We start from the raw sequence: 27,407 nt of genomic DNA, 5'->3' as shown, positions 1-27,407 counted from the left end.
TTCAAACACAAAATATGAAGGGTGGAAGAATAAATAAATTTCTCTTTCTATGAATATAAAAAAAAATCCTCAAACATTTGAAAATAAATTTAATCTAAGCATATAAAGCGTGCTTTTGTAGTGAAATCCGCGGATGCATCCTCAGTGTTTTCAAAACATTATCCCATACATCCGGATGCGCCAAAGTGACGTATATAAATGCGCAATGACAACAAGGGGCGTCTAATTCCGCCATATTGAACTACCAAGCAGAGAGGAGGGTAAACTCCAACTCCAATCCAGTGGTTATCCGTGGAATCCTTGGTCCGAATCTCAAATAATTGGGCTATATGACCATTTAGACAGTTATTTACGTGTGCCGTGGAGCGATTTTATCAGACAGTCCTCGGAAAAATCGTAAATAACTTGTTGAGTCGGACCCTTCCGCTCTTTCCGGAAGTCGAAGAATGGGGACTAAGGACGATGAATATGATTACTTATTTAAAGGTATATACCAAACTCAGGTGAAATGAGGGTAGATTTATAGCATATTTTACTTGTTTATTGCATTCGATCCCTTGTGCAGAGTTTGACTTGTCTGTAACCTAGGAAAAACGGACTAATTGGGGGATGTACGTGGTTGTTGACAAAACTTGTCAAAAGTTGCCCTCTAAGTCTTGTGTTGTCAATATTGTTGAAAGGCAAGACTGTGGTATTGTTTCAAAACATGTGTGCATGCTATTCAGAAAATCGATCGCGTTTGTACAAGTGTCTTACTTTGTGATTGTAAGATAAATGTCATTGATCATGTTGGTTGCTTCTATGGAAGGGGGAGGGGTGTTGCTGTCCAGGTGACCTAATTTTATGACAGTCATTACAAAATTATTTTCAAGACAAAATGAAAGTGTAAATATGCAGTTACCTAGTAGTTTGTAATAAAATTTAATTAAAATTTATACTGGGAGTTGTAAGTGCTGCACAATTGGATTACCAGTAATGTAGGTATGGCCTAATTAACACTTCCCAGGGGCTTATGCAATGATTTATTGCTAAAAACATGTTATTGAAATTATTCATGGTCATATAAAACATTTGTATTATTTGTTATGTATTAATGTTTAGGTTGTGATGTTTAATACCTTAAACAATGTTAAAGAAGTCAAGATTGCACACAAAATAGTTCGCTTATCTTGTCATATCTAAAGTTTTTTTCCTCAATAGTCATTTTTTTAAGAAATTAGTATACCAACAAGGAAGATGTCGCTATACTTTATAATGAGCCATTTGATCGCAATATCAGGTGTGTGTAAATAATACCTAGCAAATTTTTTTATGAGTAGGCCACTTATTCTAGTTAAAATAACTTCCTGCGATTTGATAGCTAATGCTTGTCATTCTGAATGGGATTTTTTTTTTGGAGGGGGGGGGGGGGGGGTCACACATTATGACCTGGCTTGGGTTGAAATTTAAACCTAATTGTTTATATGAAAAACATTGTACTTTTATAACTTGTCAGTTACATGGTCTCAAAGAAGGTTGAGTATTGCAATTTTGAAGGAAAAAAAATATATGGAGGACACAATTGTTGTTGCGGCTAGTTGTCAAAAATGTCAAAAAAAAGAGAGGGGTGTAGATCTCAAACCCAAGCAGAGCTTGGGTCATATATTTGATCTAAGATTATACAATAGATCAAACGTTTTGACATGTGATGGAGAAGGCGTTTCCAGTTGCAATTGTTCACTAATTCACAAGTGTGTGTTGTATGTTTTAACGCTCATGTTATATTTGGCTATAGGGCTCATTTTTAACTTCCATTTACATGGCTTTGTAAGATGGGAGGTCCTAGATGGTATTTAAAGCAGACAAATGCCCTTCTTTGTTTGATAGTAGATAAACAAGAATTTGGTACATTTGAAAAACCATGTATTAAAGACCTATCAACTTTTATTTTGCCAAAGGTTGGTTAGAGTGCATACCCCTGGTGATGGTCAGAGGTTGATTTGGATGCAGTTTGGGACAGCCGCCTGCTATAAATACATTGATTTGATACATACCATATAATGGCCTGGCTGTAGCAGTTGTTTTTGGACACACTGTTCAGAGCGTAGAATATTAAGTACTGTCCACCAGAGCTTAAAAACAGTATTGTGTTTTTGGACTTATTGTCTGGAGGATAAAATAGGTACCATGTATGTTTTAGACATTGTTCAGAATATAGAATAGGTACTGTGTGTTTATGGAAACGCTGTTTAGAGTGTATAGAACAAATACTGTGTGTACATCGATGAAGTTAACAGGTAATTTTGTACACAGTTTGTCTTCTTTGCTGGGTATGTACCCCTGTATCTTGTTTTTACGTATCGAAGAAACGGGAAACAAGCCTATATAACAATTCAAGGATCGAGGAACAATTTGATCTATCCTGCTGGGCTAAATTGTGGTCAGAGCCAGGATGGGGGATATACATGCATTTACATTGTACATATCATGGGGAAGCCTTCAAATCTACGCTTTACTGTGCATGTACACTTGACACGTACACTTATTATAGGAAGTCTTATTACATTACATACATGGGAAAGGAAGCCTTGTTACATATAAGATGGAATGCAATGTCATTACATGTGAAGACAATGAGATAATGAGGCCCTGGTGTGGAATGGACAGGAATGTGGAGACTAGTTCTCTTTGATGTTGTAAATTGGTTCCCTGGCTGTTTAAAGGATATGATATGGGTTAAAATTAAAAAAAAATATGACAGTCTTTGGTTGTTGTATGCATGTGCCTCGTGTCTGACTGTCAGTGAATATTAAAATCAAAGAGCAATGCTGTATCTGAACAAATTACGCCACTGTGTGTGACAACTGAATTAGAAAATGTGGCCCAGATACATCAACTATTCTGTCTATTCAATTGAAAATGCTCTAGCTATAGGACTGTGACAATGCTTTCATTGGTCTGCTTCATCTTTATTTAACTATAATTGCAAACTTACATACATATTGAAGTGTAGATTCAATGTCTATCAAACAATAGATGAATACATTGATATTCATGGAAGTTTGTCACTTTCCTCTGAACTCTAACTACTGCACCACTTGATACACAACCTGACACATATTTGTGTTATTGAATTAAATATTCAATACTTACCTATGTGGTTTTACCTGGAGAAAAGGAGGAAATGTCTATTTATAGATCATCAGCTGACACATGAGTCATACAATGGTTTAAATGTAAACAATCTACCAATATATATATATGTGTTGCATTTCTTACTGGGGAAACCACTATACTGATGACCAGATTTTGCCAATCATAGATCTGAAATGATAGCATGCATGGGGGCTTTATGTTACAGAATTACATATGGTGCAGTTCATTTGAAACTTTTGCACATATTTAAGAAGTATTAGAGAATGTGAAGGAATACATTTGGTTCTGGACTGATAAAATAAAACACACCTGTTATATTGAGATAATACAAGATCAATATGCTATTATAATAGATAATTTTATTTATCGTTTCAATCGTTTGTTGTGTGCACTGGGAAAGGGGGGGGGGGGGTATCACAAATTTTATATTATATTTCATGAAATTGGTGAGACAAAATTTTTTTTTAAAATTATCCACAGGTACAAGATATTGACTTTTAAATACACACAGAAATGAGTTGAACTTTACTCTTTTATTGACATGTCTATGGCATTTGAGATGTTAATTTTTGATGTGATTTGTTATTTATACATGTATTTTGTTATAAGATTTCTGATTGGCTCTTTGACCCATACCTTTTCTGTTACAGTGGTCCTGATTGGAGACAGTGGTGTGGGTAAAAGTAATCTCCTGTCCAGATTCACCAGAAACGAATTCAACTTAGAAAGTAAAAGTACAATTGGTGTTGAGTTTGCCACGAGGTTTGTAACCTATCAAGTTGTTTAAACTCTCTCAACTTTCTACTCTATTTAAACCCCTACGCTACAATCAAATCTATAGATATGGGAAGAATGGACAGAGGGGTAAAAAATCAGTGATTGCTTAAATGCTTTGTCGGGAAGATTGAATAGTTGGTTTTTGAGTCTTGTTAAAATTTATGTTGATATTTGTTGTTGTAAACCTCCGCTAGATTTTGAACTATTTTGGGGGAGTATGAATAGACCCCATCTCGGTAACTGCGGTACTGCTCTCTTGCAGGGCAAATTGATATACTTGGCCAAAGTTTTAGTTAGAAGATAATTAAATGATGTAAATAAAACAGTTGATGTAATGTCATATTCCACCAAACTATGTCACTTTGCCCTGCAAAAGAGCAGTCCGCAGTTACCATAAAGGGTCTATTCTAAGGGTCCATTCTATGTATAGTAGAATAATCATATATGTAATATGAATACAATAAACTGTTGAGTAGAGAAAGAGAGGGGAGAGTGTTGTGTATGATAGGTACTAACGTTTTTTTTATCATACAGGAGTATACAAGTGGACGGTAAAACAATCAAGGCACAGATCTGGGACACAGCAGGTCAGGAGAGATACCGGGCAATTACCAGTGCGTAAGTATTTCCCAACACCCCAAAACCACCCCTTCCACTGGCCCCCAAAAATTATACGTTGACCTACATGTTGGACCAAAAGTTTCATTGCTTTTGGATTAAAGATTCATGCACTAGCTTGAATTAGCTTTGCAATTTCTAATTTTTTTAAAAAATGTTGTATTGATGTTATATCAATTTGATCATTTTGAATTCTAACCTCATCAAATAACGTCAGTAAGTTGTCTCATTTTGTGAAGGACTCGGAATTTAAGGAACACACAATTGATTTGTCATCCTCTGTACATGAATGGCTTTGAATTTGCCGAATTAATTTGTTAGCTGGGAAAAAGCTCTGAATTTATCTATGAATAGACTTAATTCCTGATTGATTCATTAGTCTCTCTTTGTTAATGGCTGAAGATGGACTAAACTCATAATTTTTTATTTGTTTGAAAGCTGCTAGATATTTACTGAATTCTGTACATTTGTTGTTGGATTTTGACAGGTACTACAGAGGAGCCGTTGGGGCCTTACTAGTGTACGACATCGCGAAACACCTAACGTACGAAAACGTAGAGAGATGGTTAAAAGAACTCCGAGATCACGCGGACAACAACATTGTTATAATGCTCGTCGGCAACAAAAGTGATTTAAGGCATCTACGAGCCGTGCCCACAGACGAAGCTAAGGCTTTTGCAGGTAAGGTGGAATGAAACTTGATATTAAGGTGTAATATCCCTCTGCTATTAAAAATTTTGGAATGAAACTTGATATGATATTAAACAAAATCTTGTTTGTTTTATTTAATATCACTGGCTTTATAGGGCTCATTAGTTGGTGAAAAATAGAGATTTCTTGGAAAATTAGGACTTTGAATGTAAATGCATATCTTTTCCCAGAAATTGAGAATGTTGATGATTTATCTTAAATATGAGAAAAGGTATTTAAAGGTGATGAAATTGTCAGGAGGACTGTTTAATAAAATTTTTAGAATGTTAATTTTATTTTATTTCATAATATATATTTACATATAAAATATAAATTTTATTTATATTTTAAGGTCTGACGACACATTCCTCAATTTTATATAACTTTTTCCAGGAATTGGTTGATGGTTTACTACTATTTTGACAAGTTTTCTTGCAAAAAATTAGGGTACCTTACCAGGCATTTCTGCAAAATACTACAGTATGCAATTTCCTGTATAATCTTCTTGAAAATACACTTGAATTGCTGATATAAAAATAAATACATATACAGCACAGCAAAAATCGTTATATTGGAACTCTATCTCGGCCGGGGCGGGGCTTTGAACTCACGACCTATACGCTTCTGGCAATAAGCGGCCACGGTTCTAAGCATTCGGCCATCTATCCACAAAACCACATCCAATTAAATTTTAATCACTTTTAAAATAATTATAAAATTAATTTTTTTTATTGGAACTCTTTATTACGAGGAGATACAAAAAAGATTCTCGAGGAACGTGTCGTGTGACCTTAATTATATTTCATTATTTTTTTGTTCTCTGGCATGTATTGTCTGAAACTATGATTAGGTTTTTGTTGATTAACAAGTATTTTGTTTCTGTTTTCAGAAAAGAACAATCTGTCTTTCATTGAAACATCAGCCCTCGATTCCACCAATGTAGAAACAGCATTTCAGAACATTTTAACAGGCAAGTAACCCAGGTCTATTATAAGACCACTAACTGAGATTTGACCTGGAAGTCAAGAACTTTATTTTTGATTTCTTGATTTTACATGGATTATCACTTCTTTGTTTGATATTTAGTATATTATGTGTGGACTATTTTGTAGGTAGAATCTTTCTTTTAGAAATTTCTCTCTAATGAACAGCAAAATTTATCATATAGAATATGGGATTTGTTTTCAGTTTAAGACCAGTAATTCAGTGGTTTGTATTATAAGGGAAAAGAATTAAGTGCTGTTAAAAAATCCTAGCTTTGTTCGAACGAATGTTGCTACTTATGAAGGACTGGTCTTTTTATGATTACATATTGAAAGAAGAGAACTCATATTCAACTTTATTCAAATTGAGTGAATCAAAAACAGTAAAACAGGCTTATAGCAAAGAGTCGGGGACATATAAATTTTAATGCATCAGAATATCTAAGTTCATTTTATGAAAGATTTGAATTTTAGATATGTATTCATGATTTTTATAGTTGATCAAATTGGTTTTTTAAGCATTGATGAGACAATTTCTCTATCTTGAAATAATCTGAAATAAGGTTGTTAATATTTTTTGTTTTTGTTTTTTTTCCAGAAATTTACAAAATAGTTTCTCAGAAGCAGATTCGGGACAGTCCGGACGATGATAACTCCCCCAGTAACAATGTTCAGACTATACACGTGGCCCCCACAGATAACGCCGCCCCGCGACAACAGAAGTGCTGCAGCGTCTGAAGGGGAGACAACCATCAGCTAAAACAGGGGAGATAACTGAACAAGAGCAAACACAGCAAGGGAAGATAACTCATTTCAGCATCAGCATTGTTGCCGTCACACAAGGAAAAAAAAACCAAAATATATAGTTATTTGAAGAAAAACTTACAAAAAAAAAATCGGTTACATATCACGAGAGATAAAGCTGGAAGGAATTTTGATTTTCCTTTTCTTTCCCCCTGCTATCTTTTATTTTGGGGGAGTAAGTTGTTCTTTGTTATCGTCATGCTTTTCTAAATTGCGTTAAACATGTGTATGTTTATATGGATTACTCTTTCTGTTCTTTTTTGTTTTTTCATACCAAATAACATTTCTCTGATTGATCAATGTCGAATCTGCATTATCTTTGTTGAAAGTCGCTGTGAAATAACCGGATTACACTAAAACATGCTTGCGAATTTTTCTATGTGTATTTGATGTGCATGTGTAAATGAGAATTTTTTTTTTTTTAAATGTGGCTGGGCTGCTCTAAGGATGTAAATATATTTCTATGTGTCGTAAATAACAGTCTAATTCCAACTTGTGGTTTGATCAAATCCAATGGTATTGCAGAATTGAATACATATGCTCAGAATTATTGTTTGTTTGATGAAATTGTAATTTTGTATGAAATTCCCTCTCTCTCAAAATAATTATGTTTGTGCTCCCACTTCATTTTAGTTTTTAGCTCACCTGAGCTGAAAGCTCAAGTGAGCTATTCTGATCACATTTTGTCCGTCGTCCGTCTGTCCGTCTGTCCGTCTGTCCGTCTGTCTGTCTGTCCGTCTGTAAACTTTTTACATTTTGAACTTCTTCTCTTAAACCGCTTATCCAATTTCAACCAAATTTGGCACAAAGCATCCTTATGTGAGGGCGAATATAAATTGCAAAAATAAAAGTCCGATCTGTATTCAAAGCGGAGAAAACCTTGAAACTGTAGAAAAAGGGGGGTGCATTTTTAAAAATCTTCTTCTCAAGAACTACTGATTCCAATTCAACGTAGTTTAGCATAAATTATCCTTATGGGAAGGAAAATATAAATTGCAAAAATTAAGTGCTAATTCTGTGTCAAATTTGAGTTATTACGAAAATAATAATAAAGGAAATGGGTGTTTCAATCAGTTTAATAGCTTCGGGCTCGGCATCCGGTAATCCGGCATCCGGTAAAATGGGTAGGCAAGACTTGGTCTGGGCAAAACAAAGATTTGCAGATATTAATCTGCCATAATATCTGCCAATCTCATTAAAATATCAGGATATTTGATGGACTAGTATATTTGTATTCGCTGTAAATATTGCTGCAAAATAATGCGTATTTGGAATTGACGATTGTCGATCTGCCTTGGCTTTTATTTTGCCACGGCCCGGGTTTGCATACCCATTTTACCTAGACTCGTATTCCATACATCTAAAACGAGGTTCTTTGTTTAAAGCAGCCATGACATTATAAGAAAAAGGGTCGATCTGACTATGATGAATTTGCTTGTTGTGCAACAGTTCGCGTATGAAGGGAAATTTTTGAAACATGCAAAATATATCGTTGCCGATTTTGTGAAGTAAATTGAGGCTAAATATTTCAATGCGTTGACAGTTTTCACACATGACGTTGGTGTTAGCTTGTTCCGATTTTCGTTTCGTTTTCATTATTTCTGCTTGTAACCTGGGAACAATCGTCTGTATTATTTCGTGATTTTTACGTATCAAATCAAACAGAGACTTTGGTAAATCAAACAGTTAACTGTTTACCTGCGCAAATTAAGCAAAATCTGATGTATTAAAAAATAATGAAATACAATTCATTCTACCGGTAATTCGATCGGCATTATCTTTTGCGTAATGGTAGATTAATGCAATAGGTTTTGTTGCGATGCTCGGCATTTTCTCGAGTTTATTCAATTTAAATAAAGTTTGACATTGCTGACGGAAATATGTAGGTATATACATGTATCTATATGATTCATTTCGAAAAAATAAATTGTGTTCTTTATTTGTTATAGTGAATGTTTCTTGTGTTTAATTGTTTTCAATTTCTAATAACTAACCATATTTGAGTGTTAAGCTTCAAATTATAAGCAAGATACAGAGATTTGCTCACAATTCTATGTTTGTACACAGATCTTAAAAACTAAAGATTAAAAAAGTAAAAAATTTGTCAATATTTATTGAGAAAATTTTCAAAGTCTGTTCGTTCAGAAACCAACTTTAACATCTTATTGTATTGTAAACTTAACATTTTTTCGTCATTATTACTCCTACTGTACATGTGATCCTTCACTGTGTTTGTGTACATTTGTATAAACTGATTTTGAACCTCAAATACCAGTGAACTGGTATTGAGTGAATAAAAGAATATAAAATCTTAGGCCATTCTTTTTTCCATTTTAAATGCTGAATAGGAAATACCAAGTTAAAAATCATAAGCTGAATGTAATAAACTCATGTGAACAAAATATGAATCAAACCTAGGCGAACTGTGAGCTCTGTATCTTGCTTATAATTCTACAATTGACGCTGAAATTTTGGTTGAACATTAGAAAATCACTATGAATTAGAGTATGTTAAATACTTGTACAAACAAAATAAAATAATGATACTGTGAAATCATTAGATTTCGTGGTGGCTCATTTTTCGTGGAATTCTTGGGTACCTCTCATCCACGAAATAACATCCTTCACGAATTGATGAATTAGGGTAATAAAGTCATATTCCCTTTTGTAGATATATATGAAAACACGAAATTACGTCCCCACGAATCTGTAAAATTTAAGTCATCCACGAAAATTGGCCCCCACGAAATTTAATGATTCCACAGTATTCTGTATATATCTACTTTCCCTCTCTTTATACAATAAATAATGTGAAATTTACATCAATTTATAGTTTTTCAGACACGAGTAAATAAAAACGACATCTTTAAAACAGTTTCCATATTTCTGACACGTTTCTGTTGCGGGGATAAAGTAATTATCGCTATTCCTAAGAATATCACAGCGGAAAATTATCCTGGTTTGTACGCGAAGTAAATAACAGTCATTTAATTGTAATGGAGAAGACAAATAAAATTTTTGAATGTTTTTAATTTGAGATATTGAGCACATTGAGGTACAATTTTCTTCTTCACATCTATACATGTAGGGTTTTTAAAATAAAAAACAATAACTATTATTTTTTTTTAAAACAATAACTAGTAAGTACTGAGTAGTTGATGAAAAAAATGTAACTATATGCACTCATATATTTTGATCGCTTTACAAAGTGGGGGGGGGGGGGGGGGGCAGAACGAAAATATAGGGATTTGGAAGTTAACAACTTAACAGTATACCTCTACCAAATGTTTAGTTTTATATCTTGCGTAGAATTTTCTTATTCTGGTAAAAAATAGTATTTCATGAAGGTACAATGTCAAAGATTACATGTATACAAAAAAAGTGTAAAATTCGAATACTTTACAATATTTATTTTTTGTTTTTCTACCGAGGGACCATATGGCACAATATCTTTTGAACGCCCATTGTTGCTCAGGTGAGCGATGTGGCCCCATGGGCCTCTTGTTTTGGGGGGGATTTTGACATTTTTTAATTTTTTTATAAAAAAAAATACTGCTCAATTGATGATAAACAAAGAGGGGTAACTTTTGCAAACCTTGAAAAATTGCTTAAATATTTTGTAAAACAATATACCGGTAAGTAATGGTTTTAATATTTCCATATTTCCTGTCTTTCCAAAAAATATCATTATTATGTAGATATTATATATATATATATGCAAGCAAGAAATGTGGAGAAAGATTTTAGCTGTGTACAAACAATGGTGATGCTGAAATGAGAGAGCGGAGTGGATTTAAAAGTCTTCATCAAAACTGTTCTTGTGATGAAGGGAGTGGATCCATCCATTTTTTCTTCAGACATTTAACATACAGTTTGTGTGTATGTGAAAAGCTTTATCATTTGTATAACATCACTAAAACCACACACATAACAGAGAGGTTATTTTGCATTGTACATGAGAGGGAAAAGATGGAAAAAAAAATGCAGCACAGTTTTGATACAACTATGATTTAACTATATTTTATTTAATTTTTCATTGGAAAAAGTAACAAGAGCAATGTTTATGTTCAGGAGAAGGACTAATTTGAACTCTGACCTCTTATTATGTATATGATGAACTAGTCTGCGACTGCAAGTATTTGTTTATTGTTGCCATTGGTTACTGGGAATTTCCACCTTCTCCTGAACTAACAAAGTTGGGTTTACAATGACGGGTTTTCTCCCTCTTTTGCTGTTTCCTTATCAAATACCCTGATGCATCAACTGTCAATTTGCATAATTAATTAATTAGATTTTTAACAAGATGGTCACCTGTTGTTTGTAACATCAATGTTTTTGTAAGTTGCATCTTTTTCAAGTTGCGCTTATTAAAGATTAGCAGCAAGATGGAGAGAAAACTTACCGGTATAGGCATATTAAATTAATCATGAAGATGATGGGAACACATTCACACACAATACACGTACAATTTTTCCACATGGCTTCAATTAAAGTGCTAATATGACGTTACAGAAACTGTTGATGCTTGTATATTTATTTTTTGTTTAGTCTGTAAGATGTGATAGAGAGAACATGTAATGCATATGGTGAGGTCTTACTTCTAAGACAACTTGATCACTCGATGTATGCCTTCTTTTATTAATTTGTTGTCTTCGGAGTCTGGTGTGTTGGCGAATAACTAAAGTCGGATTTTTGTATTTTCACATTTTCCGTTGTTTATCTTTTTGAAAAATCAACACTCATAAAGTGAAAAAATTACAAAGAACAATATTATCAATTTCAAATAAATTGTTCATTTTAAATTATTTTATTCAACTCTTGACAAGTTAAAATTATGTAGCAATCTGATAAAAGTGTAGAATTATTTGCTTGGGTTACTTCCCTTTGTGAAGATCAAATTGACTATATCTTTGTTGTTAGCTGACACAACCAGAATATAGAAGATAACAGTAATATATAACATTTCTTTATAATGAATGTATAAATGAAATATATTTAAGTTATCAGAACTCCCAATAGATTTTTAATTCATTCCAGACAAGTCTGTCTTACAATCGACCGTTAACAATGTATATTTTTTGTTTTTCGCTCGGTCTCTCACACACACTGTACTGCATGTGTTTTATTATTATTATTTTTTTGTATCTGTGGCATTCTGAGTGAGAAACTGAGGATTTGGGACAGAGAATTTATTACATGTGTGACATGAATGCGAGACAATTATTCAAACATTGAAATAAACATATGAAATATTGATCATTTTTTCCTTCACTTATTTATCAAGATATTACTCCTGAACAATCCCTTTGGAAATATCAATACATAAATAGTTATACACATAAGAATGCTCCACACCCTGTGATTTAAATCTTTTTTATGACACTACGCCATGACATGGGAATTCAGTTGTGATATTACAAATATATCATGGATAATTATATAAAATGTCGGACTACTGACTTGCAGATCAGCATTCTAATATCGCTTGGACATTTGTAAAATTAATTGCATACGTCATTATATAAGCTGTATCCAAAGTAATTTGGATATTTCTTCCAATGGTACACTTTCAGGAAAATCATCTCTTTTTATAATGTAATGATTCACGTTGATTTTGTAACCTTGCCTAATTTGTTGTGGATCGATCCTAGAAATGTTGAATTGTACGGATTGTGTAAATTTATATTGACGTAGGAAAAATGTTAAAACTTATGAATCCAGTTAACTGATTGATAAAATTTGTCAGTTTATTCTTGTAGACAACTGTATTTTTCCCCTGTTCTATTTGATCTATACTAAGGCAAGGTACTTGCATTTTGATATTTGTTCTTTGCCATTGGTACTAGTAATCATAGTATAAGTACTCGTTCTTTGACATATTACTCATCTTATGACAAAGTACTCATCTTGTGACAAAAACATTATTTAAAAACGGGCGAAGAAATTTTAACCAAAATCGTGGTCATGCCATTTTAACCAAGATGATTGTTCTACGACACAGGTGTCCTTTGTAGTCATCTGATAAAGATTCTCATATTTTATATATATGCACCATTAGTTTAACATAGATGTTCATCCCTAAATTAGACATCATCACATGTCTCATGCTTGACAAAAGTGCTTGTGGTTCCATTCTTTAAAAAAAGAAACTTTCCCTTGACATAGGTACTCGTGTGTTTTGACATAGGCACCATTAATTTGACATATAAGCTCATCCTTAGACATTGGAACTCGTGCTTGGCAAAGGTACTCGTGCTTTGGCATAAATACTTGTTCATTGACAAACGTTCCATTCTTTTGACATAGAAAATTGTCCCTTGACATAGGTACTGACATAGGCGCTATTCTATTGAAATTATGTATTTGTCCATGGACATATCTAATTGGGCTATGATAAGTCCTGTTCTGACATAGGTTCTTGTCCTTTAATGACATAGTCACCAATCACCTGACATAGATATTCGTCCTTATACTTGTCCCAGACACAGCCTTTATTCGTCTTTTGACACAAGTTCCATTCATATGACATGACATAGAAATAGATTTGGGACAGAAAGCCTTTCAGTATGTAACGTGCTTGGGAGAAAATTCTTCATACTTTGAAATATGTACGAACTATTTGTCACTACTGACTAGCGTCATTGAATTTTATTTGGAATAATCATAATGAAATGTACAATGATGCATCGAATACGTGGTCAAAGTAATATATACGAAGTATATGAAGACCAAATCGCGAATTTATTTCATAATATTTTGAAAATTGTTTATTTAATTTATTTGTTGTTGTTGTTATTGTGTGTTTGTTAGGAGGGTTTTTTTGGGAGAGGGTTGGATTTATAATTAGCAATTTACAGGTCCATTAACTAGAAATAGGACGTCCAATATCTTACAAATAGGTCAATCCCCCCCGTTTTAGCTGCCTTATGTAACATTGCATGTATACAGATCGTGTGTGTATCGCATAGTGAAAGCCGTTGATCTACAAAATCTGCCCATTACACTATGCTAAAAATAGCACATCTGTGCATTCATGTATGTATTAATTAGCTTTATGTCTTGCAGCATCGTGCATATGTCTTCTTCAAGTATTTATTAATGTAAACATATAAAAGCCAGTTTTACCCGCCTCTTGAGATTGTGTACAATTGTAAGGCAAGATCTAGCGAAACAAAAAAAAAACAACAAAAACAAAAACAACAAAGATCCAACAATCTAGACGGCAGATCTTCATAGGGAATTAAAAGGTAAGTGTTTACTTGAAACATTAACGCTGGATGCTTCCATCTGAAATACATGTACTTGTCTATTTTGCTTGTACTCGAAGATGGTCCATCGAGTTGATAGGAAAAAAAGATAATATTCAATAGAAAATCTATACTGGTATATGATAAGATAATGAATTTAAGTAGAATAACAAATGTCTTTTATAGAGAGTTCAGTCTTTTAAATTACATGTTAATCATGTGTTATTGGTTGCATTTAAACATGCATGAAATCACACTAAAGCTAATGGTCTCCTGGAGCATTTAAAAAAATGATATCTAAGATTTTTGAGTTTTTATCTTATGTGTTACATTACAGAGATTACTCGTAACTGAGTGAACAATGTCATCCAGGGAAAACAAAAAGAAGGTATGTGAAATTTCAAATTTTAGGTTTTGGAAAAAAATTATGATTGTTTTATTTGCGACATGGAAGAACCTTTTTTTCTTAAAAGGGTAGGCATCTTTAAATTGTTTATTGTCGTATTTGCTCCATTAACATGGTTTTTGTGTTCCTCTTTTGCATGATGACGGTTAAACTGTAGGTGAAATGACTATCAGTGTTTAACCAAATAATATTGAAGCAAAATTCATGTTAGCTAGGCAAACTGACCGTGTGCATTATCTTTCAATACATTTGATTTCGTGGATTATAACAACGACGAAACCAACTTAAACTTTGATTATAAACTGAATATTAAGGAAACTACGTTTTTTTTTGTGAGAAAGTTGTCCTTGATCCTAAGTAAATGCAATTGGTATACTTTACATGTTCATTCTATCATCTAGCGTAATCACAAGTTCATAAAAACGATTTTTCTGTTTGAAAAATTACTGTATACATTATATGCTTGACCACTGTATATTGTAGGGACTATTCAGAACAAAAAAGACAACAACAGAAATAACAGAGGGCCAGCATTTCTTGGAATGCGACAACTGTGAAACAAAACCAGCACAGTTTCATTGTAAAACATGTCAAGGTCATCTATGTGACGATTGCAGAAAGATTCACGAGACAAAAAGGTTAACCCAAGGTCATGTCGTCATTTTGTTGTCTGATTATATAGCTGACCCGGTTGGGTGTCACCAAGAAGAGCAAGACCAATGCGCTTGCAAGATTAAGCAGAGGCTTAAAGCAGAAAGAAAGGAAATCGATGCCTATTGGTTGTCTCTCCTAGAACAAATGCGGGACGAGGAAAGAAAGAAACAAAGTCGTATATCTCGCAAAGTTGAAAACATCAAAGATAAAGTTGAAGAACATTTCTACGAAATAGTTGATAAACTTACAGAATTAAAAAATGAATGGGTCTTAAAGCTAGAAAAGGACGCGGAAAATGCGTCAGATGCTATTGAAAAAACAATAGATGAAATAGAAGACAAAAAAGAGCTACTAGGGAATCGAGACAGAGAAATAGAAGATTATTTAAGCGAAGAATATGAGGACATGCACGAAGGCATGTGTATGCCAAATAAGGAAGAAATGTTGATCCCGAAACGCGTGTCCTATGAAGTCCACAAGTTCTGTCCTGGAAGTTTAGATGCTAGTTGTTTGCTGCAGTTGTTTGGAAATCAACCTTCTATAACCTGGCAATGATCTAAAAGGTATATTTTATAATATTTACATATATATTTACAAATATATTTCCGTATATGAAACGACGGAAGAAAAAATGTTCATTTCCGTAGTAACTTTTGAACGGCCCAAAAAGTCATATTCTTGACATCACGATGATAATTGCACAATCTCATAAGGTGAATACAGACATAAAGCATCCTTATAATCATCATTTCAAACAACTTTACTTCTAAAATCAGCAAAGTTAAAAAGTACACAGGAATATGAACTTGCTTCTTGCGTGATAAAATCTTCCGAGAAGACTTGAATCACGTAAAATGCTCAGTGATATCATCATTATACCACCTTTTCACACAGTTGTACTTACTTTGAGAGCAATGATTTTTTTTTTTTATAGTACGTTTGGCCTAACCAGTTCAGGATATAGCAGGATAACTGAGTATGGTCCCATCGTCATCAATATTGAGAAATTAAATGGCAACACGTTGTTACTGACTTGAAGTTATTTCCACAAATTATTTACTTTGACGGTAAAGTCAGCGTCAGAATCTGCAATCGTAGCAATGCTTTTGAACTATGTGTGAGGAGCATACGTGATCGCTGTACTACAAAAACCAACCAACCTTCTTTCGGACAGTTTTTGACAAATCAATCAGTGATACCCATCTCAAGTACTGAATTTAATTTATTAATTGTTTTACAAGTTACTAATACGACTCAAGGTGTAGTTTTATCTACATGTATAAACATGTTCCTAATTCGATGAAATAAATCAATATCAGAGCAAAGCATCTCTTATTCAAGTGAACGTGGTAAACTATAGTCAAGTTATAGTCTGTCCCAACTAACAGCTTCTGCAACTTCCTGACTATTTAAACCACTATATATCTATATACTTGTCGAAGAGGCACATTTGAAATCGATTTATGAGATAAAATTCAAGATTTTGTTTATTGGCAAGTCATATTCTTTTACTCAGAAAAATTCACATATCCTACAGAAAGCAATAACTAGAAATCTGACAAGTTGCAACATTCGGAAAACACTTTCATGTGCTTTTTAAACACAAAATCCCCGTGGACGTTATTTTGTTTAGCTATGTATTAAATAATGACAAATAAGAGGGGCGTTTTGAAGGAAATATCTTGTTTATTTCAGTAATCGAAATGAATATGTAAACATCATACAATTATAGTTTTTTGATGAGGTCAATACATGGTTTTATAGACCCGATGAAAGTATGTCGACCGAGGACGAAGTCCGAGTTTGATAAACTTTCATCAGGTCTATCAAAAGACTATACAATGTAACTCTTTTTTATGATAGATTAAAAACTAGTTCTCTTCATTCTCTTCAAGCGCATAGTAGTAGTAAAATATGTTGCTCGTAATGTATAGGTGTTGAATTTGCTATTATGACGTCACAATGTCGCACGTGCCAAAACCAGTATTTTGTCATGAAAATCTATATTTAGTATAGTGAGGTCTATAATTTTTCCATGTTAAGTATAGTAGGGTCCAAAAGAAAACGGCCATCTGACAGCATTCAACCAATCATATGCTTGGGAAAAATACGAAATTATTATATTTTTTTTTTTACTTAGGTAAATCAATGTGTTGTCCTTTATTTTGAAAGTATCTTATAAGGAGCTTACATTTCCATTTTTCAAACATGAAAACATTCACAAGAATGGCTTAAGAAGATCATCCCAATAGATCAAATTAAAATGGTACACGACCGAAAATCGTTTCATTAATTGACAAAATGATACATACTTAGATTATTAAGACCACAATTGCATCCTCTATTTATATGTTGTAACATATCATGAGATAAAAACTTTATATGCAGGCGGGACTGATTGTTTTTCTGCACCATAGAAATTTGCTGAAAGAAGTCTATCAAAATATTTCATGAATTATTCACATTAACGAGCAAGGTTATCGTTTGCAATAAGTACTGTGGATTTCACAAAAGTTACGTTAAAGCAATAAAATCCTATCATTTAAAAAAAAAAGGAATATATTGCTCCACCATTACAATTATACGTAAAAATATTGATATCGAAATACTTCTATGATATGATGGTTTTTAAACCCTTTTCTAGAGAGGGGGCATTGCTCATTTTCAAATATAGTTCTTTATTATGACAAATTCATAATTTGTTATAAAAATAAAAAGTTATCAATTTATTTAATGACATTGATAATATGTTTAAACAAATTTTGGAATTAATTTCTTATTAGTACTATAATTGTTATAATAAGTAATTGTTATCCGTATCAATTGAATCGATTTTTTAAATGTCAAATTATTTGATTAAAATATTGTCTCCGTATTGAAATTGCAATAATGAGATAATAAAAATGACAAAAAACATGTATAAAATGACTGAAAAAATTATCATGGGTTTAGCTCAATTTCGAAAACGTAGCTTATGTGAAACTTCTTGTTCTTCGAATCCAAAAAAGAAATTAGCTGCAGCTAATCCCGTCAAAAGTGAAACACACCTTTTTATTCCTCTGATTAAAGTATTAATTAAAAACTGATATTAAGATAATCGTCAAAAAACAAAAACAAAAAAACTCAGAATATTGACACTTCGCTCTTATAGATTAATTAAATTGCACTTTCCCTCAGAAACAAGTATTTTGAAACGCTAAATATTTTTCCATTGAGTAATCCCTCCATATATCAAAAGTGTCTTACTGGTATCTAAAAATATCCACTACGGAAATCCCCGTTTTTACAAGAGGGGTGAGCTTGTTGGTAAGTATTCAGAGAAACAGTTTATATTGGTACACGTTTGATAAACTATTAAATAGCTTGTATATTTTATTTCGTTTTCATGAATTTCAGTATTTTATAGTGAACATAACGACACAGATGTACTTTAATAAGGCAATTCATGTATAAATTCTATAAATAACGTCTGTCCAAAATGCAGAACACTATTATCGTCTCAGTATTGAATGTACAAAGGATAGCAAATGAATAATGATAGCAAATTATAAAACAAAAATTATATTGTCATATTATTACGCTATCACGCTCTGATTATTGTCAATGCATTATTTTTACGTTCTGTAGCTGTCTAAAATGTCCACTGTTCTAAGATGATTTATCTATGAGATTTAAATTGCAGCTCAACTACATTTTCATTATCAATAAAATTAGAAAAAGAGACCAAAACACGATTTTGATTCAAATTTTCAAACGCTGTTTTTCCCTTTTTATGTTTTGAATGATTAACATGGATGTGTGTAATACTGCTTCAAATGTCAAATATTGAGTTTACAAAGTTACATGCAAGTTACAGAAATTAATAATGTTTGTTTGTAAGCAAAGCTCAAGTCTTGTCATTTTTCCCATTTGTGTTGTTTTGGAATAAGTTTCAATTAAATCTTGCCTTCCTTCGTTGCTTATATTATTCATTAAATTAGTTTATCTTGCTTGCCATTGTATCATCTTTTGTAATACAACGTCTACTGTTTTTAAATTTTGAAGGGGCATTTAAAACGCCTAAGTAAACGCTAACATAAAATAAATAAAATGTTGATCTTAAATTGTGTCTATAGGTTCCTTTTAAAATATACTTGAATAATTTACAGGAGGCCCTAAAAGTTTTATCAGTATCTTATTTTGTAAAAATACTATTGTTTTTTATCAATCCCTAACAAACAGTCATATATAGTGTTTAAAAATACACTGTAGCACCCGACGATTATTTTAAGAGTAAAACATGTCAGGATCTGTATTTAATTTTTTATTTCTCTTTTTTTTTTTGTTTTTCAGAAAAAAAACCATATCATTCTGGCAAAGCCATCCCCATGATGTTTTCGAGCGTATGGAAAATTCTTAAGAAACCCTGTGTAAGTTTTAAAACAAAAAACACTTTGCATTTATATCTGGTATTCCTGATTTGTCTTACCTAAATTCTGTTTCTTGACAATGTTTAGATATTTCTCTAAGAATCACAAATGCGGGGACAATCTTCATTAATGAGCAATAAAACATCAGATACGCAACAAATATGAACTAATCTTTCTAAAGTCTGTTGTGTTTACAGTCGATGCATAAAATACCGACCGAATAAACCCCATCAATTTGTGACGAAACCAAATTGTTCCCCTTACGTAACACGGCAATGATGCTTCAGCTTTGGTTTTTTGTGTATACATCCCATACAGGAATTACTATTATTCTTGCGATTCTAACACAAATATACTTATATAAAAAAGTTTAAATTCATATTTCAGCAGAAATCTGAGACTGTTGCGGGTCAACATTTCGTTGAATGCGACAACTGCGAAACGGACTCTGCGCAGTATTTTTGCAAATCATGTACAGGTAACCTCTGCGAAAACTGCAAAACGACGCATGAAACCAAAAGGTTAACTCAAGATCATGTCGTCGTTTTATTATCTAAGTATAAGTCTGACCCGTTTGTGTGTCAAAATTCCAAGAAAGGAAAATGTCCTTGTAAAGTCAAGGAAAGCCTAAAACATGAAAGAGAAAAAATTGAATCCCATTGGGTGCCTTTCCTTGAGAAAATGCAAGAAGAAGAAGAATTTAAAAAGACATTGTTATCTGATAAAGTTAGTGATGTCAAAACTGAAATTGAAGAGCATTTTGACCAAATAATTGTAAAAATTACCAGTCGAAAAGAGGAGACCATTCGCAATTTCGAAGAGGAGAAACAAAATGCTACAAACGCTATTGACAAAACGATACTTGAAATCAAAGGGAACACGCGTAAATTGGAGGATCGAAAGGATGAAATCAGAAACATCTTAGCCAGAGAGGACGAAGATTTGCAGAATAGCATGTGCATGAAAATTAAAGAAGAGAAGCTGACTCCTAACCGTATGTCTTATGAGGTTGAAGATTTCTGTCCAGGTAGTTTGGAGAACAACATTGTGCAGCAGATTTTCGGAAAGCCACCAGCTATTCATGAAACTGTTCAACATAATAGGTATGTACAATATCGTTTAACGATTCTAAGAAACTTAATAACTGTAACAAGCATTCAGTTCAAACAGATGTTGAATGTCACAATATACACGTAAAATTAATATTTTCTTTTTCAGGTTTGTTAACTGGATGTTTTCGAAGTTAGAGAAAATCGAAATAAAATCGCCAATATAAAGAAATAAAGTTAGTTATTGCAGACATGCATCTCTGTGTCTTCAAAAGGATAAAATAAACCGGATTAAATATTCAGGATCAAGTGGACCATTCGTTGTCGACTGCACTATAATTGTTTGTCATGTATTAATATGTTTACAATGTCTCAAGAAACAAACATCATTAGGTCACTGGTGCATGTTTAAAAAAATGTTTTACGATATTTGAAAAGTATAAATATATCGTTCTTGTGTTTGCAACAAACAAACTATGATGGATTGAACTCAATCGTACAGGTACTTAAAGAACGAAAATTTAAATTGAGTCTGATTATTTGAGTGTTAAGGTCAAGATCTAGTAAACGAAATGTGCCTACAGGTTCATTAAATTTAAGATGTTAATTCTTTCAATGATGCTTCATGACAATAGCTTTGTTTGATAGGGTGTACTGGGCATAAATTTTTTGGTAAAAACAATAAAAAATCATGTTTTAAACCGTCATTTTCAATGAAATATGCAGGAAATAAAGAACAAATTTCGGAGTTTTGTCCATATTTGACTAATGAAATATATTTTGAATGCCTACAGTCTCCCCAAAAGCAGAATTAAACAAGCTCTTGAACTCCTCTTTAAAATGATGTCAAATTGAATATAGGTATCGGGATTACTTTTCCCATGATTTAACATAGAATGTCAAGAAATCGTTCGATTTTCTACATAATTCCTTTAAAGCCGCCGTAAATTATGATGTCAGAATGGTTCTATCCCCAAAAAGAGTCCCTGGAATCATTATATAAATCCAATTATCAGTGTAATATTTATAGAATGTTAATATTAAGGCATTAAGATATTCACGTTTAATGCATTTTTATCATTGCACAATAGCAGTATATAACTAAATTTACAAACACAATGCAATGTAAAAATATATTTAAAACTGAATTTTACATGTTTTTCTTAAAATTCCCATCCTGTAAAACGATGCCCAATGCTGGTTATATGTGTATTATGCGGAACTTTATCCTTTTTTTTGTTTATAAATTAAAAACAAGATTACTTTCTCATTTGGTATAACAATGTGTCTTTTAATAGAAAGTTCCGTTGCTCTAAATTAATTCAATTAAATAATTATGCATTTCGTTAATGTTTGGATATGATTTTTTGTAATATTGATCTGTTTAGGTATCAATAAATCAACTTGATAGGAAAGTTATCTATGCTTGAACAAAGCAATATGTCGTTAAACACTGAAAAGATTTAATGAAAAATAGTTGTCAAATAACCTATAATTAGAATATCTATTTTTAAATCTCGGATTTTAATTTTATTTTTAGCCCACATTCGCCTGTTGTCTGGCGCTGGCGTCGTCGTAAATTTTTAACACGTTTATTCTTATTTCAAAAACCCCTGCCCCAATTTCAACATAACTTAGTACATTATAACACTGGGTGAAAGGAACTCAAGTTTGTTTGAAGGACCACTTTCACTTTAAAGTGTTTGGTCTTTTAAAACTTTTTCTCAAAGAAGCATTTAGCCAAAAAAATGTCACTTGTGGGGAAACATCCTCAAATGCTGTTAATTTAAATTGTGTAAATCATATTCCTTAGAGATGGGCCGGGGTAATTTGATTCGGCATTCGCATATTCCTTTACATTTCCATGATACTTACAACTTGTGGAATTGCTCGGTATGCAAGAAATATAACATGCAATTTCTTTTTTATGTTGCCATGTAATTGATAAAATGTTTACATGTATTTTTTCTTATTATGTGCCATTATTGATATTAATAATCCATATGTTTACAAATAAGAAAAATGGTGGAAACTACTGAATAACGAAAACCAGAAATATTTATCAAAGCAGTTTTTCGTCATTCAGTAATTTGCATCTTTTTTTGTGTGCAAACATATGGTTATTAATATCAGTAACGATACAAAATGAATAGTTGCGATTCTATAGATTTCAACAACAGTAGCTCTTAGATCACCCAAATATATATATATATATATATATATATATATATATATATATATATATATATATATATATATATATATATATATATATATATATATATATATATATATAATGAGTGTAACTTGTAAGTTCGTTTAATGTTTTGTTGTAAAGTCCAATCAATCAAATTCAATCAAATTCCCACAGTCAACTTAAAGTTTCCTGTTTATAGTGTACATGTATAATCAATGAATAATAAAAGAATGTCTAATTTCACAATTACTTACATTGATAAACAAGCTATGTAAACACGTATATATCAGAATTGCTCTTTGGATTAATTAACTACTAATTAACATATACTTACAACAGAAAAAAATAACCACCAATAAGCCTGTTTTTATTCAGTATGACTATGATATGACAAACTGTTAAACTTACACAATATGCAAAACCCCACTTTGTTATCTAAAAAGTTGAAAATTATTTTTATAAACTATGGCAAATGATATATTATGTAATATCCTTTTCGGCACAAATACCGATTTTAATTTTTGATTTTTTCCGTCCAAGAAGAATAGAGTTGAGAGACGGTAAGATGTTAAGAAATTTTGATTTAAAAAAAATCACATAGGGTCATAATGTGAAAACTAATGGATGTACAAAGACTATGCTATATATATTCATATAATAATAATAATATGATTTGCAAGACAAATAACACATTAATTTAGCAAACCTATTTTTAACAAAATTGCATGTTTACGTAAGCTATAAAATTGTATTCAAAATATCAAATATAACAGTTTAAAAAAGCTGTACACGCATATGCTTCCGATAAATTTCCTTATGTGTCAAACTATAAATATATCAATCAAACTGCTTAAACCAGTTCTTCTTTCGTTTTAAGAGAAGTAGAACCAGAAGAAATGTTCTGCTGTTGAGATCTACATACGTCAATATACAGGCAAGCATTTGAATGAACATCCATTGTCCGCGTCTTTTCGAGACGTTATATAATAGTGTGTAAAAGTGTCCAGCAAAGTACCCAGTAAGTATTAGGTTTTATTTCAATTTGTTTTCAGCAATCATAAAGTTATAGAAATATTATGCAAGAATAGACGATATATTCTGATAAATATTTTGAAAGCTCATCCTTCTTTGAATTAAAAACGAAAGTTGAAAGAATATTACGCGATAGTTAAATAAAACGTGTTAATGACACATGTTACTATGACCAAACTTATCCAAAAGTATATAAAATAATTCTTTTACTCGTTTTGTTATTATATGAATAAACGTATTAACAAATTTATGAATATGGATTTCAATTCTGTTTGAAACTTTTAAACTTTGCCTACGTCACTACATGATTTGCGTAAAAAACAAAAATTACGTTCAAGAACTTAATTTAAGAAAAGAAATAAATACAAGTATTATGCAGTATGTGTTGACACTTAAACAAAATAATACCAAAGTATTATATATATTAGTATGCATAATATTAGTATAGTTCGTTTAAATTTTCTGAAACTCAGAGTTGAAAACTGTTACAGGAGAGTAAACCAATAGCTGCATAATTAAAGTCTTTTAAACAGACTTGAACAAGTGAAAGTTTTTCTTTGTTAGACTGGTCGATATATAATCCCCCGTTTCTATTCTTCTGAATGTAAGGTTCACACATAAGGTTTACATAAATTGATTCCTATGAAAAACTGCAATGTCAATCTACAGTAAAAAAATATATCTTTCCTTTGGCTTGCACGGTTAAATTACACCTTTCAGTGCTTTGTTTAATATGTTTAGCAAACGTTTTGGGAATAAAATATTATACAAAATATACATATTTGATTCTAGCCATAAATTGTCATAATAAAAAATGGCGTTGAAATATGCTCAATATAGAATTCTATAGAATTTAAAGAGAAATCTGAAGGATAGAACTTAATTAAACAGATCTAGATCTTTAGCTTGCCAATCAATTCATCATGGATTCGATCGATTTACGCCATACAGCGGTATGTGCATACAAACTTAATAAAGCACTAGCCCATTAGGAAAATGTGTATGCACACACCTGTGCAATTACGAGATTGCATCATTCAAACGATAATGATCCAATGCTTATTTTTTACATTTTTTTACCTTCACTTCCTTTTCGCAACTCTAATAATGTTGTTTTCCCAAAATCTCTGGCTTAATCTTTGATTATTTGGCAATTAACGGAAAAGCCATTGGAAAAGGTGGAATTATGCTGACAGAAATATTCCACAACGCATTACTTCTACTAATAAATTTTATTTTTCATTTTGATTTTCGATAAGTACAACTTTTGATATAAAGATAAATCTAAAAATGAAGTTCAAAATATTTACATCATTAAATGTTTATCAACGAAAGTATAATATCAAGTTGTGAACCGGCTTGAAGTCGCAAGCTAGAGGAGTCATTCATGTTCTACCAAAAATTCTGAAAGAAGATTGTATTCATACGCACCGTATTTGATTATTGGGTCTTTTGTGTTATGCGTAAATATCTCTTACATCAATCATTGCAATTTCACGGGGGGTAAGAAAGAGAATGTAAATATTTGAGGAATAAGGAATCATTTTTTGAGTATTATAAGGTGATAATTTCTGTCGGGGCGTAGTCAAATCCAGAAATGACCGAAGGGCTTTATGATAGATTTGACCACGCTCTGACCAAAATCATTACCTCATAATATTCAAAGAATGATTCTTTATTACTTATATTTATATTATTTTAAATGTGAACACTTAAAACGACATTATTTCAAAACTATTAATTTTTATGTAGCACATGCTATGTATTACTACTCAGCGCAGCCAATACCGTTTGTAGGTTATGCTGTAAGACATGCCCATTTTGTGTCGCTCATATTTTATGAAATTAATGGGTTTTTTGGTTTAAAATTGATTTCTAACATTATCGCAGACAAAGAAGTTGGAAATGTAAATATTGTTATATAATATTAAATTACGTATTATTTTTTACTTTGTATTCAATTAAGCAATTTTGGCAGGATGAAGCTTCCAATGTACCAACAGTCATTAATTGCATACTTACAAGTATATATTTATTTAAAATACATTATTTAAAAACTGCGATTAACTTGGTGAAAGCCTTATTGAAAACTTATCTAATAGCATCCACTCTATATTTTAATAGTACTCGTAATATTGAAATTGCAATTTCATTTTTTTAGGGTAAACATGCAAAATCAAGATGACATACATTATGTTGAGTGCGATAACTGTGAACAAGAAGCAGCACATTATCATTGTAAAACATGCCGTGGTCATCTGTGCAAGGACTGCAAAATGGCCCATGAATCAAAAAGATTAACCAGGAGTCATTCTTTTATTTTGCTATCTGAATACTTCAGGGGTACTAATATAAAACAAGACCAATGCACGTGCGAGATCAGACGTAAACTTAAAGAGGAAATGGAAACAATAGAAAACTATTGGTTGCCTTTCTTTAAACAGTTGCAGGAAGAAGAGTACGAGAAAAAGAAATCTTTATCTGAAAATGTTCGTCATGTCAAACATGAAATGGAAGAACAATATAGCAAACTAGTCGAAAGATTTACAGATTTGAAAAATAAAGCAATAGCACAATTAGAAGAGAAAGAAGGACAAGCATCAATTGCAATTGACAAAACCATTGAGGAAATGAAGAATACAGTTTGTCTACTGGACACTCGAGTCAAGAAACTGAAAGATTATCTAGAGGATGATGAGAATTTGCACAAAAATATATGTAATGAGATCAACGAGGAGAATCTTACTCTAAAACGATTTACAGATATACGAGTTGAACCTTTCTGTCCTGGAAACCTAGATACGTGTTGCTTGCAACACGTTTTTGGCAACATACCAACTGTAACCCTGAAACAGATGAAATGAGGTTAATTTCATACTATGCCACAGTCCATTTTACTAGTATTTGATTTTAGCAGTTACTAATGATTGGATTCTTTTTAGACCCGATGTAACAATTCCAACTAAACTTTGCGAAAAAAGGAACATCGGTTTAAAAATATATATACACTTTTCACATAAATAAGCAATTCAATTTACTAATTACAGACGACATTGTTTGTCATAAATCTTTACTTTTTCAATAACATGGGAAATTAATTAAATAAATTTGAAATCATTGGTACAATCCTAAGACAAATATCTTTTAAGAAAGATTGATCCTATATTCAAAAGTGTTTGCATTAATAATGTTTCCTAATATAGTATTTTTTATAGTAACAAACAAGCGCTTAACTTAAAATCAAAGCACACATTGGGGTTTTGGTGCATTTAATATAACATATGTATAGTCAAATTTGTAACTTAGAGATAGATCGCTTCTTCCTCTTGTATTATTTATATGAATAGATTATGGCACCAAATGCAATTAATCTTATCTAAACAACTTATTTCATTAAAAATACTGTA

At 31.9% G+C, this 27,407-nt stretch overlaps 3 protein-coding genes across 5 annotated transcripts; all 3 read left to right on the top strand.

The window, feature by feature from the left end:
- Positions 1-203: 203 nt before the first annotated feature.
- LOC128171186 (ras-related protein Rab-11A) lies at positions 204-7,639 on the top strand. 2 transcript variants are annotated; one of them, XM_052836911.1, is made up of 6 exons: positions 204-486; positions 3,786-3,897; positions 4,447-4,530; positions 5,018-5,211; positions 6,110-6,190; positions 6,802-7,639. In XM_052836911.1, the coding sequence occupies exons 1-6, from the start codon at positions 447-449 to the stop codon at positions 6,939-6,941; spliced, it is 651 nt and encodes a 216-aa protein (XP_052692871.1). In that variant the 5' UTR covers positions 204-446; the 3' UTR covers positions 6,942-7,639. The 2 variants fall into 2 exon arrangements, with proteins under 2 accessions (XP_052692871.1, XP_052692870.1); XM_052836910.1 differs by lacking the exon at positions 204-486 and having other exon boundaries at positions 3,728-3,897.
- Positions 7,640-14,588: 6,949 nt separating this feature from the next.
- On the top strand, positions 14,589-15,868 carry LOC128170375 (tripartite motif-containing protein 45-like). Its single transcript, XM_052836153.1, has 2 exons — positions 14,589-14,641; positions 15,143-15,868. The coding sequence occupies exons 1-2, from the start codon at positions 14,615-14,617 to the stop codon at positions 15,866-15,868; spliced, it is 753 nt and encodes a 250-aa protein (XP_052692113.1). The 5' UTR covers positions 14,589-14,614.
- A 2,730-nt stretch (positions 15,869-18,598) lies between these two features.
- Positions 18,599-22,218, top strand: LOC128173235 (uncharacterized). Of its 2 annotated transcripts, none has more exons than XM_052838955.1 (4): positions 18,599-18,619; positions 19,646-19,722; positions 20,113-20,825; positions 20,941-22,218. In XM_052838955.1, the coding sequence occupies exons 2-4, from the start codon at positions 19,681-19,683 to the stop codon at positions 20,996-20,998; spliced, it is 813 nt and encodes a 270-aa protein (XP_052694915.1). In that variant the 5' UTR covers positions 18,599-18,619; positions 19,646-19,680; the 3' UTR covers positions 20,999-22,218. The 2 variants fall into 2 exon arrangements, with proteins under 2 accessions (XP_052694915.1, XP_052694914.1); XM_052838954.1 differs by having other exon boundaries at positions 20,110-20,825.
- Positions 22,219-27,407: the final 5,189 nt, after the last annotated feature.

The sequence above is a fragment of the Crassostrea angulata genome, chromosome 2 (genome assembly GCF_025612915.1).
Source record: "Crassostrea angulata isolate pt1a10 chromosome 2, ASM2561291v2, whole genome shotgun sequence".
Classification (NCBI taxonomy): Eukaryota; Metazoa; Mollusca; class Bivalvia; order Ostreida; family Ostreidae; genus Magallana; species Magallana angulata.
Note: the sequence above shows the minus strand (reverse complement) of the source record. Positions and strands in the feature narration are given on the sequence as shown.